The sequence below is a fragment of the Lepidochelys olivacea genome (genome assembly GCF_965140295.1).
Source record: "Lepidochelys olivacea isolate rLepOli2 genome assembly, chromosome: 25".
In the NCBI taxonomy this organism is placed as follows: Eukaryota; Metazoa; Chordata; order Testudines; family Cheloniidae; genus Lepidochelys; species Lepidochelys olivacea.
The window spans coordinates 7,469,967-7,491,108 of record NC_140435.1 but is presented as its reverse complement, the minus strand read 5'-3'; the positions used below and the strand labels follow the sequence as shown (position 1 = coordinate 7,491,108).

The following is a 21,142-nucleotide window of genomic DNA, read 5'->3' as shown; positions in this document are numbered from 1 at the left end:
TTTTCTCCTCTTCTTTATTTCAGAGAAGAATCTAAACTGTTGGCTCCAAACCATCGATTGTTTTTTCTCTCTGACTCTCTCACGCAGGCATGGTTTGTAATAATAGAACTAGAAACAGAATAATTGTATATTCTGAAGCTTTGTCTATCCACAACAGTTTTACTGCTTTCACTGCACTGGTCTAGGTTAAAGCAGGACAGCACCCACCCAGTGTGGATGCACTTATACCAGTATAGATTATTCCTATAATGGCATCAGTATAACAGCCCCCACTGTGGGGGTTGTGCCGATTTAACTATTTTGCTAAAAAATCACATCCTGAACCAAAACAGTTACATTGGGTCAAAAGTGGCATGTGGACCAGGCCTGAGGAAGAGGAGACAAGTCAGTTCTTAAGGCCCTGGTCAGTTCCATTGTCTTTAGGGGGATCAGGCCCATCCCATTGTTTTGGGTGAATCTCAAGTTCAGCACCAGAGGCTGCCTCATAGGAACTGCCCCTAGTATGGGGCCATGGCCACGCCTCCCTAGGGGAAGTGCCAGGGGCATTGTGCCTATGGGAGGGACAACGCTGCCAGGAGCTAGCCCGGAGTGCGGCTGCTGCACCTAGGAGAGGGACAGTGTCTCCCCCTCAGGGCTGGGCAGCTCTGCTGGTTGGTGTTGGGGGGGGGGGGGGCAGCATGGCTTGGCCTCCCTTCCTCCTTCCCTCTCTGGAACTGTCTGACCCATATGGCACTTCAGGCTTTGATTTGCCTCTTCAGCACAGACTGTCTCTCTTGCTGAGGCACTCAGCTACAGACCAGGGAGCTGCCAGGAGAGAGTTCCCGAATGCCCTGCAGTCTGTGGGGACTTGGGCTTCTAATCCCTGTTCTGAAGTAGGATTTAACGGGTGTTCAGCCCTTCGGAAAGGCCTGAGCCAGGCCGGTTTGCTCCTGGAAGAGACTGTAAGCTGCTTTGGGCAGATGTCGTCTGCGTTTGTACAACACCGAACACAGCGGGGTCCTAGTACTTAGGAGCCACAACCTTGGACCATCACAGGAAGGTCGCAAAGGGGGAGGTAGGTATCCTGGGATGGAAACTCAAACCTGGGCTGAATTCCTAGCTCTGCCACCAACTTTCCTATGTGACCTTGGGCAAGTCACTTTCCCTACCTTGGCCCTCAGTTTCCCATCTGTCCAGTGAAGATAATGCTTCCCTTCCTCTCGGTGGGGATAGCTCCTCTGCAGTTCGTGATATTACAGTGAGTAGGGCCCTGTAAGTACTTAGATACTGGTTTTTAACCTTTCTCCTGCCCTTCCCATCTCTGTGTATCTGTTACTGTCTGGAGTAGGACTCAGGAATAGTTCAACCTGTATTGCGAGCCTGGGGCTCTCCAGCACCAGCTCTAGGGCAGCTAATCACATCAGGCCCCATATGCTGAACTAGAATTCTCCATCACGCTGTTCATGTGGTTTCAGCTGTGGTGAAATGCAGCTCTCTCTGACATATCATGTTAGCAATGCCCATCCTTTGCAAAACTCACATTGGCAACTTTCTGGCATCAGGTACCAGTGTTGGCCTGGTGGATTGGTGGGGACGGGGGGGAGTGTAGAAGGGATAGATCTTGATATTTAGTAAGGATTTTGACACAGTTCCACATGACCTTCTCATAAGCAAAATAGGGAAAAGTGATCCAGATGCGATTCCTATAATGTGGGGACAACTGGTTGAAAGATTCTATTCAAAGAGTAGTTATCAATGGTTTGCTGTCAAACTGGGAGGGTGTATCTAATGGGGTCCCACAGGGTCAGTCCTGCATCTGGTACTTGTCAATATTTTCATCAGTGATCTGGATAATGGAGCGGAGAGTACACTTACAACATCTGCAGGTGACACCAAGCTGGGAGGAGTTGCAACACTTTGGGGGGCAGGATTAGAATTCAAAATGAACTTGATAAATTGGAGAATTGGTCTGAAATTAACAAGATGAAATTCAGTAAAGAGAAGTGCAAATTACTTCACTTAGGAAGGAAAAATCAAGTGCACAACTACAAAATGGAGAATAACTGGCTCGGTGGTCGTACTGGTGAAAAGGACCTGGGGGTTCGAGTGGATCACAATTTGAGTATGAGTCAACAATGTGATGCAGCTGTGAAAAAGGCGAATATTCTGGAGTTTATAACAGCAGTGTTGTATGTAAGACACATGAGGTAGTTGTCCCACTCTACTTGGCAATGGTGAGGCCTCAGCTGGCGTCCTGTGTCCAGTTCTGGCTGCCAGACTTTAGGAAAGACATGGGCAAATTGGAGAGAGTCCAGAGGAGAGCAACAAAAATGATCAAAGGTTTAGAAAACCTGACCTCAGAGGAAAGGCTAAAAAAAATGGGCATATTTAGTCTTGAGAAAAAAAGATTGAGGGGGCAACCTGATCACTGCCTTCAGATAGGTTAAGGGGTGTTCTCAGGAGGACTGTGATCAGTTGTTCTCCATGTTCCCTGGTGGTGAGATAAACTGTAATGGGTTTAATGTGCAGCAAAGGAGTTAGGGGGAAATTTCTAACATCTAACCTAACTATAAGGGTAGTTAAACTCTGGAATAGGCTTCCAAGAGAGGTTGTGGAATCCCATCATTGGAGGTTTTTAAGAATAGATTGGAGAGACAGCTGTCAGGGATGGTCTAGGTTTACTTGGTCTTGCCTCAGTGCAGGGGGCTGGACTTGATGACTTTCTTGAGGTCCTTTCCAGCCCTACATTTCTATGATTCTGTGTTGCATATGTAACATAACACAACACCCTGAGTAGGTCACCAGTAGAGGTGATTGACTGAATCTGACTCTTAAAGAGTGAGCCTCTCTGGCCTGAGCTGAAGGTCCTAGCTCTGTTAGCCAACCCTGCAGCAGGCTTATTGCCCCTTACATATGGCCCAGCTACCATTAGAGGGGGACAGAGCGCCACCCTGAGTGGGTTACACATGCACATTTATCAATGTGCTTTGTCCACAGATTAAATACATCCAGTTGTTTTATTTTGGTGGGACTTGTAGCTTCCTTGGTCGATGACTAGAAATTATTTAGTTTAGTTTCACCAGCAGTAAAAACCTGCCCTTTTTGTCACATGATGGATAGCAATAGAATCATAGAAGATTAGGGTTGGAAGAGACCTCAGGAGGTCATCTAGTCCAACCCCAGCTAAATCATCCCAGGCAGGGCTTTGTCAAGCCAGACCTTAAAAACCTCTAAGGATGGAAAGTCCACCACCTCCCTAGGTAACCCATTGCAGTGCTTCACCACCCTCCTAGTGAAATAGTGTTTCCTAATATCCAACCTAGACCTCCCCTACTGCAACTTAAGACCGTTACTCCTTATTCTGTCATCTACCACCCTGAGAACAGCCGAGCTCCATCCTCTTTGGAACCCCCCTTCAGGTAGTTGAAAGCTGCTATCAAATCCCACCTCACTCTTCTCTTCTGCAGACTAAATAATCCCAGTTCCCTCTGCCTCTCCTCATCTGTCATGTGTCCCAGCCCCCTAATCATTTTTGTTGCCCTGCGCTGGGCTCTCTCCAATTTGTCCACATCCTTTCTGTAGTGGGGGGCCCAAAACTGGACGCAGGACTCCAGATGTGGCCTCACCAGTGCTCAATAGAGGGGAATAATCACTTTCCTTGATCTGCTGGCAATGCTCCTACTAATGCAGCCTAATATGCCGTTAGCCTTCTTGGCAGACTCCTATCCAGATTCTCACTCACTGTAATCCCCAGGTCCTTTTTTGATTAATTCCGTTTAGCCAGTCTGTCCCCAGCCTGTAGCAGTTCATGGGATTCTTATGTCCTAAACCTGATGATCTAGGCAGCTTTCTGTCCAATTTATAATCCATTCATCCAATCCATACTTCTTTAACTTGCTGGCAAGAATACTGTGGGAGACCTTATCAAAAGTTTTGCTAAAGTCAAGGTATATTCTATCCACCGCTTTTCCCATATCCACATAGCCAGTTATCTCATCATAGAAGGCAATCAGGTTGGTCAGGCATGACTTGCCCTTGGTGAATCCATGTGGACTGTTCCTGATCACCTTCCTCTCCTCCAAGTGCTTCAAAATGGATGCCTTGAGGATCTGCTCCATGATTTTTCCAGTGACTGAGATGAGGTCTGCAGTTCCCCGGATTCTCCTTCTTCCCTTTTTTAAAGATGGGCACTATATTTGCCTTTTTTCAACAGTCCAGGACCTCCCCCGATCACCATGAGTTTTCAAAGATAATGGCCAATGGTTCTGCAATCACATCAGCCAACTCCCTCAGCATCCTCGGATGCACGAGATCCGGCCCATGGACTTGTGCATGTCCAGCATTTCTAAATAGTCCTTAACCCAGAGGTGGGCAAACTATGGCCTGTGGGCCGAGCCATTTTAAGCCGGCCTGCGAGCGCCCGAGGGGTTCGGAGGGCGCTCCAGGGGCACTGGGTCGGGGGCTGCATCACACGGCTCGGCCCTACTCCAGTGCTCTACCCAGGGCGCTGGGTTGGGGGCCACACAATACGGCTTGGCCCCACTCCACCCAGAGCGCCGGGTCAGGGGCCACACCACACGGCTCGGCCCCACTCCAGCCGGGGGCCCCACCAAGTGGCACGGTCCTGCTCCAGTGCTCCAGCCAGGGCAGTGACCGCACCATGCATAGGAGCTGGAGAAGGGACATGACGCTGTTTCCAGGTAAGTGCCGCTCGGAGCCTGAACCCCTGAGCCTCTCCCCACGCTCCAACCACCTGCCCCCATCCTGATCTCCCTCCCACTCTCCAAACCTCTCGATCCCAGCACGGAGCACCCTCCTGCACTCCAAACCTCTCATCCCCAGCCCCACCCCAGAGCCCACACTCCCAGCCAGAACCTGCACCCCTTCCCGCACCCCTGCCCTAGCCCTCCGAACCCCTCGATCCCAGCCCAGAGCACCCTCCTACACCCCAAAGTCCTCATCCTAGCCCCACCCCAGAACCCATACCCCCAACCAGAGCTCTCACCCCAACCCCAATTTTGTGAGCATTCATGGCCCGCCATACAATTTCTATTCTCTGACATGGCCCTCAGGCCAAAAAGTTTACCCACCCCTACCTTAACCTGTTCTTTCACCCCTGAGGGCTGCTCGCCTCCTCTCCATACTGTGCTACCCAGTTTAGCAGTCTGGGAGCTGACCTTGTTCGTGAAGACAGAGGCAAAAAAAGCATTGAGTACATTAGCTTTTTCCACATCCTCTGTCACTAGGTTGCCTCCCTCATTCAGTAAGGGTCCCACACTTTCCCTGACCACCACCTTGTTGCTTACATACCTGTAGAAACCCTTCTGGTTACCCTTCACATCCCTCGCTAGCTGCAACTCTAATTGTGCTTTGGCCTTCCTGATTACACCCCTGCATGCTCGAGCAAGATTTTTATACTTCTCTCTAGTCAGCTGTCCAAGTTTCCACTTCTTGTAAGCTTCCTTTTTGTGTTTAAGCTCACCGAAGATTTCTCTTAAGCCAAGCGGGTCTCCTGCCATATTTGCTATTCTTTCTGCACATCAGGATAGTTTGTTCCTGCGCCCTGAATAAGACTTCTTTAAAATACAGCCAGCTCTCCTGGACTCCTTTCCCTCTCATATTAGCCTCCCAGGGGATCCTGCCCATCAGTTCCCTGAGGGAGTCAAAGTCTGCTTTTCTGAAGTCCAGGGTCCGTATTCTGCTGGTCTCCTTTCTTCCCTGTGTCAGGATCCTGAACTCGACCATCTAATGGTCATTGCTGCTCAGAGCGCCACCCACTTCTACTTCCCCTACCAATTCTTCCCAGTTTGTGAGCAGCAGGTCAAGAGGAGCACGGCCCCTAGTTGGTTCCTCCAGCACTCGTACCAGGAAGTTGTCCCCAACACTCTCCAAAAACTTCCTGGATTGTCTGCGCGCTGCTGTATTTCTCTCCCAGCAGATGTCAGGGTGACTGAAGTCCCCCATGAGAACCAGGGCCTGTGATCTGGAAACTTCTGTTAGTTGTCCAAAGAAAGTCTCATCGACCTCATCCTCATGGTCTGGTGGTCTATAGCAAATGCCCACCACGACATCACCCTTGCTGCTCTCGTCTCTAAACTTAACCCAAAGACTCTCAACGGGCTCTTCTCCAATTTCATACTGGAGCTCTGAGCAGTCATACTGTTCTCTTACATACAGTGCAACTCCTCCACCTTTCCTCCTGTACTTGTTCTTCCTGATCAGCTTATACCCATCCATGACAGTGCTCCATTCATGTGAGTTACCCCACCAAGTCTCTGTTAGTCCAGTCACATCATAGTTCCTTGACTATGCCAGGACTTCCAATTCTTCCTGCTTGTTTCCCAGGTTTCTTGCGTTCATGTACAGGCACCTAAGATAACTAGCCAATTGCCCTACTTTCTCTGTATGAATCAGGAACCCACCTCCCCCGCCCCATTGCACCCTTCTCCTTGTGTTTCCTCCTGGTATCCCACTTACCTCTGGGCTTAGATCTCCATCCCCCAGCAAACCTAGTTTAAAGCCCCCCTTACTAGGTTAGCAAGCCTGCCTACAAAGATGCTCTTTCCTCTCTTCGTTAGGTGGATCCCATCTCTTCCTAGCAATCCTTTCTGGAACAACATCCCATGGTCGAAGAATCCAAAGCCCTCTCTCCGACACCACCTGCGCAACTAAGCATTTACCTCCACAATTCGATGGTCCCAACATGGGCCTTTTCCTTCAACAGGGAGGATGGACGAGAACATGACTTGCGCCTCAAACTCCTTTATCCTTCTTCCCAGAGGCACATAGTCTGCCGTGACCCGCTCAGGGTCATTCTTGATAGCATCATTGGTGCCCATGTGGAGAAGTAGGAAGGGGTAGGAGTCCGAGGGCTTGACCAGTCGCGGCAGACACTCCCTCACATCCTGAATTCTACCTCCAGGCAAGCAGCACACTTCTCGAGTTTCCCGGTCTAGATGGAAGATGGATGACTCCGTTCCCCTTAAGAGAGAGTCCCCTCCTCTTGGGAGTGATGGTTGTGGAACCCCCATCCCTAGGACAATGCATCCCCTACCTTCTGGTCAATGGGGTCTCCTTCTGATCCCTTCCCTCAGATGACTCTTCCAAACCATTCTTCGCTGTAGTACCTGTGGAGAGAGCCTGAAAACAGTTTCTTATCTCTATCTGCATTCAGGGTACATGGGTTCTCCACTTTCTTCTTCTGGAGGTCACATGCTGCCAATTTTCTTCCCTCCAAAAATAGGGAGATTTGGTTAAATTATGTCTGCCTAATTAGATGAGCTAACCAGAGAAAGGGATTTGCCTGGGATGGGATGTGGCCACAAGAGAATTTTCATACAGCAAGTCCCGAGGGTGGTACTCGAGGGGGAACAGGGCTAACAGGGTGTAGCCATGGCAGTAGGAAGGGAGGGGGAGGAGATGTGACTGTCGTTCAGAGAAGAGGGCATAGGCAATAGGTTCGGAAAATCAGGGTAGAGATCAGGAAAGTGACTTTGACCCCATGTGAAGGGAGATGACATCAGTTTGGGGAGGAGGGTTTAGTTAACAAGAATAGGGATTCAGCTAATCAGAGACAGTGATGTTGGACGTGATTCTGATGGGCCCAAGGTTATTGGGGTGGGCAGGTCCGATCAACTGATGCAACGTGGGAGGTGGCCGCAGTCTGGTTACTTGGAGACGGTACAGTCAACCTCAAAAGATCAAAACTCATGAGCCAAACCCCAACTATCTTAAGATTTTTTTTAAAAAAGACTATATTGTGCTTTTTAGCCTGGCTTTTGGTTGTTGAACTCCTCCTGCCTATCCCCAGTGTGTGGGACAATCAGTGCTTCCCACTCTGGCAAATATATGGGGTGGGTGATTTTGGCCCTTGCTGCAGGAGCTCTCACCCCCACATCTGCCCAGTAATTAATTCTGTCCTCAATCTTCAAGTCAACCCTGTTCACCCCCTACCCCCAAATTCCACCAAGAGTCCCACATCAGTTCATCCCCCAGCCTCAACTCTGTTCCTCCTGGGATTCCTCACATTCTGCTCTCCCAGGCCTGGGGGGCTCCAGTGGCATCCCTTCTTCCCCTTCCAGGCTGGTGGGGAGCAGCTCGAGGGTCTTTTCACTCTTTTTGGCCCCTTTCCAGTCCACGCGCTGAATGGCATGGAGGAGCAGAGAAACCATCCTGACCCCTTTACTCACAGGAGGGAGGGGACCTGTGCAGCTCAGCTACCCTCTCCCGTCCCCATGAGAAGGGTGTGGGCTCCTGAGTGGGAAGGAGGAAAGACCTCCACCTGCTTTCTGCAGAAGCTCTGATTGATTTTTCTGCCCCAGGAGGCAGGGAATGGGAGCAGGCAGCCAATTCAAGGGCTCAAATTCGCTAGCAGGCTGGAGCTTCTTGCACTGGCAGGAGACTGGGCTGCAGCCCTGCCCGCCCAAACCCACTGGTTGCAAAAAGATCTGTACAGTTGGCAATACTGAATGCCAGAAGGGCATGAACTGGGGGGAGAGGACACGGGCTGGAGGTATGAGTCATGGGGTGATGGATAATGGGGAGCACCATGAGCTCAGTTACGGTGCTGCCAGCTGGTGTTTGTCTCAAAGCCCCAGCCCCTGGAGTCATGGGATTCTGTGAGAATCTCCCGTTTCTTTTCTTCTTTTTGGTAAGTTTCCGGCCCTTGTGATGGCAGAGAAAAGTTGGGAAATGTGGCCTCTGCTGCTGCCAAACCCTAGAAGGGAATTTTATAGGCCCAGATTTAGGATTTGTGCAAATCTTGTGATTCTTTAAGCCAATCTCATGATTTTGGGGAATAGGAGAGCTCCGGCTGGGTGAACTGGGGGCTGCTGGCAGGGTGGCTATTGGGGAGGTGGGCGATCCGGGGACAGGGGCTTGTTTAGTAGCGGGGGGGGGGGGCGGTCAGGAGGGGGAAGGAGCCTCCTGAATTGGTGGTTGTGGGGGAAGTAGATGGTAAAAGGGGGGCCGGGGAGACGTGGCCGTTGTTCGGTTAAGGGGGATGGGAGGATAAAGGGGAGCTCGAGGGTGACTGGCATTTGCCATCATAATAATTAATCATTTAGATGGCTCATTCATATTTCTGCTCAGGCGGCGTCACGGCCGGCCCTGCCCCGCCCCGCCGGGGTCCTTCACGGCTCTCCGGCGCAGGGCGGGGCCTGCGGGGCGCCGCGTCGCGTCGCGGGCGCATGCGCAGACGGGGTGACTTTGAGGCCGGCGGCCGAGGCTGGGCTGGGAGCAGGATGCTGAGCAGGCTCATGGGGCCCCGCTACGCCCAGCTGCTCCGGAACTGGTGAGGCGCGCGGGGGGGCCCCCCCTCCCCGGGGTCTTTCCCCGCCCCTCCCTCTGGGGGAGCCCCCGCCTGGCAGCGGGGCAGTGACCTCGGGAGCGGGGGGGATACGAGGGGGGGGCGGGTCTCCGTTTGAGATGCTTAAAAAACCCGACCTGGCCTGCAGCGCCGTCGAGAGCTGACAGGAAGGCGCTCGGAAGGCCGGTAGCGTAATTACCCTGGGAGCCGGCCACGAGGGTTGGTGGGCAGAGCGTGTAGTCGGCTAAGGTGAAGCCCTCGGTACGCCTGGCGCTGTTTTTCTTTAGTTCAGCTCCTAGAAGGGGGGGGGGGGCAATAATAGTCACAGGGCCGCCGCTCCGTGAATTTTGGTAAGTTGTCACAGGCCGCACGTTGCTACTGTGTTAATGGAAAGGGGTGCAGGGGCTGGGAGAGTGTTTGGGTGCAGGAGGGGGGGTCTGACCTGGGGCAGGGGGTTGGGGTGCAGGAGGGGGTGTGAGGTCTGGGCTCTGGCCGGGAGGTGCTTGCCACGGGCAGCTCCCAGCCGGCGGCACGGCGGGGCTCAGGCAGGCTATCCGCATGCCATGGCCCCACGCGGCTCCCAGAAGCGGCTGCAGCTGGCACGTCTCTGCCTGCCTCTTGGTGGGAGGGGGGCAGCAGGTCTCCATGTGCTGCTTGCGCCCACAAGCACTGCCCCCACTGGTTTCTGGGGGTGGGGGTGGGGGCAGTGCGCGCGGAGCTGCCCCCTCCTCCCCGCGAGGGGCGCGCAGAGACATGCCAGCAGCAGCCTGCCACTTCCAGGAGCAGTGTGGGGCCACGGCAGGCAGCCAGCCTGCCTGAGCACCCTGCTGCACCAGGGGACTTTTAGCGGCCCAGAAATCATGAGGGGGCAGCCAAAGAACCTGGCGGGCTGGACAGAAATGTTAGATGGGCCGGATCTGGCCCATCCCTATTCTAGAGTGTGGTCAGAGCTACTAATTTGAAGTGAGGGGAAAATTACAGGCAACTTTGCTATTGTCAGTGTCCTACTGTGAAACAACTCCCTTTAGTTCGGCTAATATAAGTCCTGACTCCAGTTCTAAATATGCTACTCAGCTAACATTTAGTGAGCCAAACTGTGTGTTAAATAGGCTAAAACATAGTTTCCTAACTCTAGCTTTCTCTCTGCCTAAGATGCAACACATTTCAAACAGAAATTATTTTGAGGAAGTTCTGTGTTACGCAGGAGGTTAGACTAGATGATCACGGTAGTATCATCTAGCCTTAGAATCTATGAATGTCTGACCACGTTGAAATATAATTTGGGCCAGGCCATTTTCTGGCTTGATCATCTCTAGCGAGATGCAGGGATTTAGATATTCCTGTACAGTGTTTCCAGCCCAAACCCTGCAGTGATGTGCTAGTGCATGAGAACCAAGAGAACCAGAAACTGAAACTGGCTACAAATAAACATGACAAGGTGGATGAGGTAATATCTTTTATTGGACCAAGTTCTGTTGGTGAGAAAGAAAACCTCGGCTGTCCAACATCCCGGGACCGACAGGGCTACAACAACACTGCATACAGATAAGCATGGACCAGCAGAAATAAACCAAGCTGAGTGGATTGTAAATAGTGAAAAAAGCAGAAATGCCACAGATAAGGGCACTATTTGTAATTTTCTAGTATCAGGTTAAGCTTAACCCTGAGTGAGAATCATAGGGTTAGAAGGGACCACAGGGTTATCTAGTCTCACCCCTTGCCAAGATGCAGGTAGACTTGGGCCTAACTGTGTGACTTTCTCTTCAAGGTCGCAGCTAAGATTTCTTCTTGAGTAAACAGTCTTGGCAGGTGTTTATTGCTAAAGTAGCTGACAAACATTTAGATATGTAGAAGAGGCATGGTTGTGTGTCTGTGTTCTACAGGACCCCCACATTGACCACATGGGGCACCGTAGGCGCTGTGGGATTGGTGTGGGCGACAGACTGGAGACTGATCCTTGACTATGTTCCCTACATTAATGGCAAGTTTAAGAAAGATGATTAAGCTGTTGCTCTTCCTTCTAATGGTAAGTTTTCTGTCTTGTACTTATCAGAAATAACATGCATACATTTTGTGATTACATGCCATTTTATGTGACCTCCAGTATAGAATCCAGCAATTTGAAACTAAATATTCTGTCCAATAGTTAGTCCCCAAAGAGAACTGTTGCACTTTATCATGTAATTCTTTCTTGTACTGAAAGTCAGAAATGGCATCATGACAATAATCTTGATAAGAACTTGCCCAGCCCAGATATGCTATCCGTGTACCTTAGTAGAAACTAGCCAGTTTATTTTAAATTACATTATTTTAAGTTACATTATTTTTCAGAGTGAGCCAATGTGGTCTAGTGGATTTTTATCAGCGTAAGTGTTCCCAGCTGTAAAATAGAGAATACATATATCATAAGGGAGTTGGCAGGATTAGTCAATACTTTATAGCTTCGAAGTGCTATACAGCTTCTACAGATGAGCTCGTAGTAGTCACAAGTCTCTTTGTAACGTGCTATTCTGAGAAATACGCACATTGCATGTTCTGAGCTGATGTGTATTTAACTTCCTCACCCTATCCATCTCTTTCAGGTCCTACGGTACTGAATGGGAGTAGCTTGAGAGTTTTTGAATTTAGGAAAGGAATAGAAACAAATGAATTTATTTATAGAATTGAAAGTAATTCAGGACAGTATCAGCCAAATGGTTTTTGAAAAAAACTGAACTGTCATTCCATATCGCAACAAATTAGTGGGCGCTACATCTATTTGTGGATATCAAAGCTAGGATTCAGGATCTCATTAGAGACTGAGGTTTAGCAGTACACATACTTAGTAAGAAGAATGTGTTGGTAAATACGTTCCTATTGTATCCGTTCATGGGATTAAAATACTCTCTCTCGAAGTACAATTTCTGTGTTGTTGTAGGGCTTCTTTTAATGGACCCATTTGCCTCTGGTCTTGGCTAGAAGACCTTAAAGATGTAACCAGCTTTCTGGACAGGGACAATGTGGATGCTTTTTCCCCAGTTAAAAGCTCTTTATTTCATATAACATACTATGAGATAGAAATGAAACATGCTTCACTTAAACTTTTACAGCATATTGATTATTCTTGGTCATAGACTGACACTCCATAAATCTAAAGCAGTGTTTCTCAACTGATGGGTCACAAAAGGCAATCAAGGGGGTTGTGAGACATTGAAAATTTTCTTGCATTCTAAAGCAAAAGAAAATCTCTCTCCCTGCACACACTTCCATAGCAAGCATTTGTCAATCTTTTGGAACATGCAAATTATGTAGGTTTAATGTTGTTACACTATTTACTTTCTTTTTCATAGTAAATGTAAAGGTATTGTGAAAATTTCTCTTGGAATAAGGACTCACCGACCTGAAAAGGTTGAGAAACAGTGATGTGGGGGGCGTTCTGCATCATGGTATTTATTTCAGTGGAAGACACAATTGTATTTATGGTGCTTGATCCTACGGCATCTTGGGAGAATCTCCATGTATTAAACACTATTGATTGTGAGGGGATTTGAGAGTCTGAAAACACAGAACACATCATTAGAAACTAGAAAAAATTGCCTTTTTTCTTTAAAAGGAAAATCTTACTCTTTGTCAGAGGTATTTGTAAGAGAGAGTGGTTCATTTTTGTCATTCCCCTGTGTCAAAACATTTAGCAAAAGTGCAATTTCCATTAGCAGCTTCATGGGAAAAAAAAGACCAGCCCATAATGGGAGCTAGAGTGTTAATGTGGGATTAATTTATTTATGAAAGTTGATAAATTGCTCTAGGAAACTTAGTGTATTAACATTCAATTGCTCTGCTAATTGTTAAGCCTGTTGATGGAAATGGTCTATAAAGTTGTTCTGCAGAACCTAAGTTATGTAATAACCCTTCACTCCACTTAAAAAAAGGGGTGTTGGGCAGTAAATATATGAAAGTGGGTGAATGTGAATGGTGGTTTCAGGAACATGTCAAATACTGGCATTGCCATGAGGCACATTCAACTTGTATTATACATGTTGCATTTAGAAACAGAAGAGTAATCTACAGTTGTAAGAACAGGGAGAAATTGGTTGTGAATCTGAAAGTGAAAGGCAATTTGGGTGAAAGTGATCATGAAATTACAGATTTAATGATTCTAACAGAAGGAATGAGCAAGAGCAGCAGTATAAGGACAATGGACTTCAAAAAACCAGACTTTAACAAACTCAGAGAACTGGTAGGTAAGATCCTATGGGAAGCAAATCTAAAGCAGTTCAGGAGAGCTGGTAGTCTCTCAGGGACATGCTATTAAGTGCTGTCAAGGTTCCTCCCCCACTCTGAACTCTAGGGTACAGATGTGGGGACCTGCATGAAAAACCTCCTAAGCTTATCTTTACCAGCTTAGGTCAAAACTTCCCCAAGGTACAAAGTATTCCACCCGTTGTCCTTGGACTGGCCGCTACCACCACCAAACTAATACTGGTTACTGGGGAAGAGCTGTTTGGACGCGTCTTTCCCCCCAAAATACTTCCCAAAACCTTGCACCCCACTTCCTGGACAAGGTTTGGTAAAAAGCCTCACCAATTTGCCTAGGTGACTACAGACCCAGACCCTTGGATCTTAAGAACAATGAACAATCCTCCCAACACTTGCACCCCCCCTTTCCTGGGAAATGTTGGATAAAAAGCCTCACCAATTTGCATAGGTGACCACAGACCCAAACCCTTGGATCTGAGAACAATGAAAAAGCATTCAGTTTTCTTACAAGAAGACTTTTAATAAAAATAGAAGTAAATAGAAATAAAGAAATCCCCCCTGTAAAATCAGGATGGTGGATATCTTACAGGGTAATTAGATTCAAAAACATAGAGAACCCCTCTAGGCAAAACCTTAAGTTACAAAAAAGATACACAGACAGAAATAGTTATTCTATTCAGCACAATTCTTTTCTCAGCCATTTAAAGAAATCATAATCTAACACATACCTAGCTAGATTACTTACTAAAAGTTCTAAGACTCCATTCCTGGTCTATCCCCGGCAGAAACCAGCATATAGACAGACACACCCCTTTGTTTCTCTCCCTCCTCCCAGCTTTTGAAAGTATCTTGTCTCCTCATTGGTCATTTTGGTCAGGTGCCAGCGAGGTTACCTTTAGCTTCTTAACCCTTTACAGGTGAGAGGAGCTTTCCCCTGGCCAGGAGGGATTTCAAAGGGGTTTACCCTTCCCTTTATATTTATGACAAGTGCACAACTCAAAACCACACGTGTGTGAAGAAAAGATAAGAAGAATAGTAAGAGGCCAATATGACTCCATCAGGAGTGCCTTAATGACCTGAAAATCAAAAAGGAATCCTACAAAAGGTGGAAACACTGACAAATTGCTAAGGAGGTGTATAAAAGAATAGCACAAGCATGTAAGGACAAAATGAGTTAGACCTAGCAAGGGACATAAAAGGCAATAAGAAAAGGTAATACATTAAGAGCAAGAGAATGATGAAGGAAAGTATAGGCCAGGGGCGGGAAAACTTTTTGGTCTGAGGGCCATATCGGGTTTCCGAAATTGTGTGGAGGCCAGTTAGGGGAGGCTGTGCCTCCCCAGACAGCCAGGTGTGGCCTGGCCCCTGCCCCCTCTCTGACCCCCCCCCCCCCGCTTCTCACCTCCTGGCAGCCCCCCCCCCCCCCGGACTCCTGCCCCATCCACCGCTCCCTGTCCCCTGACTGCCCCCCGCCACCCTATCCAACCCCTCCTCTCATTCTTGACTGCCCCACCGGGACCCCTGCCCCCATTCAACCCCCCTGTTCCCCACCATCTGACCGCCACAACCCCTATCCACACCCCTGACCACCGCACAAACTCCTCTGCCCTCTATCCCATGCTTCCTGCCCCCTTACTGCGCCGCCTGGAGCGCTGGCAGTGCTACAACCGTGCTGCCCAGGGCACCAGGACAGGCAGCCACGCCACTGTGCAGCACAGAGCACCGGGCCAGGCCGCGGCTCTGCAGCTGCACTGCCCAGCAAGAGCTTGCAGCCCCGCCGCCCAGAGCATTGCGCCGGCAGCGCAGCGAGCTGAGGCTGCGGGGAATGGGGGACAGCAGGGGAGGGGCTGGGGGTAGCCTCCTGGGCCAGGAGCTCAGGGGCCGGGCAGTAGCGTCCCGCGGGCCATAGTTTGCCCACCTCTGGTATAGGCCCTCTACTTAGCAGGGAATGAGAGCTAATAACTGATGACATCAAGAAGGCTGAGGTGTTTAATGCCTGTTTTGTTTCAGCCTTCACTAAAAAGGTGAATAGTGACCAGACAGTCAACGATAAGAGGAAAGAACACAAACCAAAATAGAGAAGGAAAGATTAAAGACTATTTAGATAAGTTAGATGTATTCAGGTCAGCAGGGCCTGATGAAATTCATCCCAAGGTACTTAAGGAATTAGCTTGAAGCAATCTCAGAACTATTGGCAATTATCTTTGAGAACTCCTGGTGGATGGGTGAGGTTCCAGAGGACTGGAGAAGGCCCAACACAGTTCCTGTCTTCTAAAAGGGGGAACAAGGGGGCCTTATGAATGTTAGCCTGACTGTTCTATATAAGTGGAAAGATATTGGAACAAATTATTAAACAATCAATTTGTAAGCACCTGATGATAAGGTTATAGGGAATAGCCAATATGGATTTGTTAGGAATAAATCATGCCAAATACCCTCATTTCCTTCTTCAGAGGACTGGCCTATTAGATGGGGGGAAGCTGTAGACAGGATTGTTTTGATTTTAGTAAGGCTTTTGACACAGTCCTGCATGACATTCTCATAAGCAAGCTGGGGAGGTGTGGTCTAGATGAAGTTACTATAAGATGGGTGCACAACTGGTTGAAAGACCATGCTCAAAGAATAGTCATCAGTGATTCGCTATCAAACAGGGCAGACATATATAGTGTGGTCCCACAGTGGTCAGGCCTGGGTCTGATACTAGTCAATATTTTCATTAATGAGTTGGATAATGGAGTGGAGGGTATGGTTATAACATTTGCAAGTGACATCAAGCTTGGAGGTGTTGCTAGTATTTTGGAGGATAGGATTAGAATTCAAAACAACCTTGATAAATTGGCGTATTGGTCTGAAATTAAATGATCATGCAAAGGTATTAAGGAATGAAAAATCAAATGCACAAGTACAAAATTGGGAATAACTGGCTTGGGGGTAGTAATGCTGAGGAAATCTGGGGGTTGTAGTGGCTCACAAATTGAATGAGTCAACAGTGATGCAATTGTGGAAAACGCTACTATGATTCTGGGGTATATTAACAGCAGTGTTGTATGTAAGACAAAGGAGGTAATTGTCCTGCTCTGCTTAGCACTGGTGAGGCCTCAGCTGGAGTCCTGTGTCCAGTTCTGGGTGATGCACTTTAGGAAAGATGTGGACAAACTGGAAAGAGTCCAGATATAATAAAAAGTTTGAAAAGCATACTTACAGGGATAAGTTTTAGAAAACTGGGCATGTTTAGTCTTGAGGAAAGAAGACTTAAGGGGGACCTGGTAACTTGTCTTCAAATATGTTAAGGGCTGTTATAAAGAGGATTGTGATAATTTGTTCTGGTTGAAGGTAGGGCAAGAAATAATGGGTTTAATCTGCAGTAAGGGAGACTTCGGTTAGATATTAGGGAAAATATTTCTACCTATAAGGGTAGTTAAGCTCTGGAATAGGCTTCCAAGGGAAGTTGTGAAATCCCTATAGTGGAGATTTTCAAGAGCAGGTTTGATCTGTCAGGGATGGTCTAGGTTTACTTGTTCCTGCATCAGTGTGGGGTAGGACTTGATGAGTTTTTGAGGTCCCTTCCAGCCCTTTCTAGGATTCTATGATATCAAAGCACACAGGGCACCTATCTGGTTCCATATTGTCATTAAACGGACTTTTAAAATAGCAACATAACTGTACTTCTCGTTTCCCTTACTTGTCCTTGTGTCACTAGAAACTCCTTCTGCATGGATCTCTGAACTTTTAGATCTTGCAGTCCTTTGCATTGACTGCCATGACACTTTGCAGGAAGTGTTGCTTATTAACTGTTTGTTTTTATTGTAGGAAGCATTTATGGGCTGGACTTGGTGTATTGGATCCATTCTTCCTCTTGGAGACCCTAGTCTGATGTGAATTTGAAATGCTCATTGTGGACTTCAGGAGAGGCTGTGATGTTACTTTATCTTCTACTGAACAGTTATGGACAATCAAATTTAATTTAACATGCTGGCTGCACAAATGTGTGAACTTGCTTCTGGGTCACTTTCACAGGCGGTCTCATTCTGATGGGCTGAATTCATAAAACAGATGTACAAAATAAATCATAAACTGAATAACTTTTGTGATAAATGTTTACCTTTCCTCTTGGAAGCTATTCTAAAAAATGAGATCTCCTTTGGGCAGTATATTACCAGCCTTCGGCAGCCCACTTGGGTTATGTGGTATATGTTAAACTTACTGCATTCATGAGTCATAAATTTGTGAGAAATGACTCTGGTCCTCAAACCATTATTGCAGTAACCTGGAACCAATACCTGTGGACTCTTCTAATGGTTAACTTTCCATAATTGAGGCTGTAAAGTAGCATGTTAACTATCGATTCCACTGACTTAGTGTAGATAACTTAAACTTCACTATCCTACTGGCCATTTCAGTACAACTAAATTGATGTAGTGTACCTTACCTTGTGAAAGATAAATGTGATGAAACGATATAATATCAGAACACTTATTAGATGGAAATGGGTCGAGCAGTTAAGGGGAGATGGAGTTAGGATTTGTGGTAGCCCTGTCCTTTGCTCTCAACTCAAAGAGCAGAAGCTTCAAACTTGACAAGAATGTCACCTTAATTGCTCAAGACTAAAAATGTACCCTCTTCCAGGGCAGTTTATGAAGGCTCATTCTTGCACACACACAGCAGCACAGATTTTCTTTCAGTTTTTAATCTTTAATTCTGTCCTTCAGAATCTTGCATGTGGTGAATTACCTGGAGTTTTTACAAAAAGAATTATTTTTGCGAATACAGACTAACACGGCTGCTACTCTGAAACTTGGAGTTTTTAACTAAACAATTTTGAAGATATATCCATATTTGGATGCTGTTGAGGTGTTGTTTAGTTCACGGCTGAAGGATCTAATTTGCAAGTCCAGGTCTGAACTTCAGGCTGCAGAGTGACCAGCACCTGGGCAATTTTTAATTTAAATGGATCCTTGAGGGAGGGGGGGAAAACAAAATTAAATGTCAAACATCCAGTAAGGCAGTATTAAGGCTGAGAAATTAAATATGCTGAACCTGACTTCCTGAAGTAGTGTTAACTCAACATAGTTATAGCCATATAATGCAGGTTAAAATCCTAAAAAACAATCATAAGGTCTCTAAACACACTAACCTCCATGGAAACTTAACCAATGTGCCTGAAAACTGCCATGTATCTTGTAAAGGTAGAATTTTTCTCACCGATTTCTACAAATGAAGCACTCCAGTTTTAAAAGTTTCTTAGTATTTGGCCTTAAAGGTCAAAAGTGGTTTGATTTACAGACTCCATACATGTGTGACTGATCTGCCTGATCCAAGAGTATCATGCAGAAGCATAGGGAGTGATGAGCTAATTTTGATGCTCAAGGGGTGGGGGGAGGGAGAGGAATAACACATCTGATGAGAAGTGTGTGTGTGGTCCAGCAGAGCTTGTGAGCTCTAGACTAAGACCATGAGGGAGCTGCTGTGGCTTGGGCTCCTTGGAACTACTGCTATTGATTCCTTACATTGCCATTTGCAACAGCAGCTTTAAGTGCCACAACCCCATTTGAGTGCAGAAAACTCCCCAAAGGTCTGTATTCCCTTCTTAGCATGCTCTTCTGTTGTCAAAACTCTGCTGCTTTTTCCAATACCATATCTTTTGTGAAATCAAAGCAGCAAACTCCTCTCTGCTCCATTTTACCTGCGTTTACATGTTTAATTACATATCTAGGGTGGGTATGCTTATAAATATTACTGCTGATATCTAATAGGACAAGATATCTGATAGGACTAGGTTTGCCGGGGGATGGGGACCTAAGCGTAGGGGGAAGTGGGATAATGGGAGGAAATACAAGGAGGAGGGTACAAGATGAGAAGCCTCCTGATCCCTATTGAGAAAGCAGGGCAATCAGCTAGTTATCATAGGTGCCTGTACACGAATGCAAGAAGCCTGGGAAACAAGCAGGAAGAATTGGAAGTCTCAGCACAATCAAGGAACTAAGATGTGATTGGAATAACAGAAGCTTGGTGGGGCAGTTCGCATGATTGGAGCACTGTCACGGATGGGTATAAACGGTTAGGAAGGACAGGTATGGGAGGAAAGGTGGAGGAGTTGCATTGTATGTAAGAGAGCAGTATGACTGCTCAGAGATCCAGTATGAAACTGGAGAAAAGCCAGTTGAGAGTCTTTGGGTTAAATTTAAAGGCGAGAGCAGCAAGGGTCATGTTGTGGTGGGCGTGTGCTATAGACCACCAGACCAGGAGGAGGAGGTAGACGAGGCTTTCTTCAGACAACTAACAGAAGTTTCCAGATCACAGGCCCTGGTTCTCATGGGGGACTTCAGTCACCCTGACATCTGCTGGGAGAGCAACACAGCAATTCACAGACAATCCAGGAAGTTTTCAGAGAGTGTTGGGGACAACTTCCTGGTACAAGTGCTGGAGGAACCAAAAAGGGGCCGTGCTCCTCTTGACCTGCTGCTCACAAACAGGGAAGAATTGGTAGGGGAAGCAGAAGTGGGTGGCAACCTAGGTAGCAGTGACCATGAGATGGTTGAAAACAACAAGGAGTCCGGTGGCACCTTAAAGACTAACAGATTTATTTGAGCATAAACTTTTGTGGGTAAAAACCCCACTTCAGATTTATGCTCAAATAAATCTGTTAGTCTTTAAGGTGCCACTGGACTCCTTGTTGTTTTAGTGGATACAGATGAACACAGTTACCCCCTGATACTTGAGATGATTGAGTTCAGGGTCCTGACAAAAGGAAGAAAGAGTAGCAAAATATGGACCCTGGACTTCAGAAAAGCAAACTTAGACTCCCTCAGGGAACTGATGGGGAGGATCCCCTGGGAGGCAAATATTAGGGGGAAAGAAGTCCAGGAGAGCTAGCTGTATTTTAAAGAAGCCTTACTGAGGGCTCAGGAACAAACCATCCTGATTTGCAGAAAAAATAGCAAATATGGCAGGCAACCCGCTTGGCTTAACAGAGAAATCTTCGGTGAGCTTAAACTCAAAAAGGAAGCTTACAAGAAGTGGAAATTTGGACAGATGACAACTAGGGAGGAGTATAAAGAGATTGCTAGAGCATGCAGGGGTGTAATCAGGAAGGCCAAGGCACAATTGGAGTTGCAGCTAGCAAGGGATGTGAAGGGTAACAAGAAAGTGGTCAGGGAAAGTGTGGGACCCTTACTGAATGGGGGAGGCAACCTAGTGACAGATGATGTGGAAAAAGCTGAAGTATTCAGTGCTTTTTTTGCCTTGGTCTTCACAGACAAGATCAGCTTCCAGACTGCTGCACTGGGCAACACAGTATGGTGAGGAGGTGACCAGCCCTCTGTGGAGAAAGAAGTGATTAAGGACTTTTTAGAAAAGCTGGACATGCACAAGTCCATGGGTCCAGATCTAATGCATCCGAGGGTGCTGAGGGAGTTGGCTGATGTGATTGCAGAGCCATTGGCCATTATCTTTGAAAATTTGTGGCGATCGGGGAGGTCCTGGACAATTGGAAAAAGGCAAATATAGTGCCCATCTTTAAAAAAGGGAAGAAGGAGCATCTGGGGAACTGCAGACTTCATCTCAGTCCCTGGCAAAATCATGGAGCAGGTCCTCAAGAAATCCATTTTGAAGCACTTGGAG

General features: G+C 47.3%; 1 protein-coding gene across 1 annotated transcript; it reads left to right on the top strand.

Moving 5' to 3' along the window:
* The first annotated feature begins 9,114 nt into the window (after positions 1–9,114).
* UQCR11 (ubiquinol-cytochrome c reductase, complex III subunit XI) lies at positions 9,115–17,604 on the top strand. Its single transcript, XM_084614231.1, has 3 exons — positions 9,115–9,271; positions 11,170–11,312; positions 17,333–17,604. Exons 1-2 carry the CDS (start codon positions 9,168–9,170, stop codon positions 11,288–11,290), a joined length of 225 nt encoding a protein of 74 aa, XP_084470357.1. The 5' UTR covers positions 9,115–9,167; the 3' UTR covers positions 11,291–11,312; positions 17,333–17,604.
* The last annotated feature ends 3,538 nt before the right edge of the window (positions 17,605–21,142 follow it).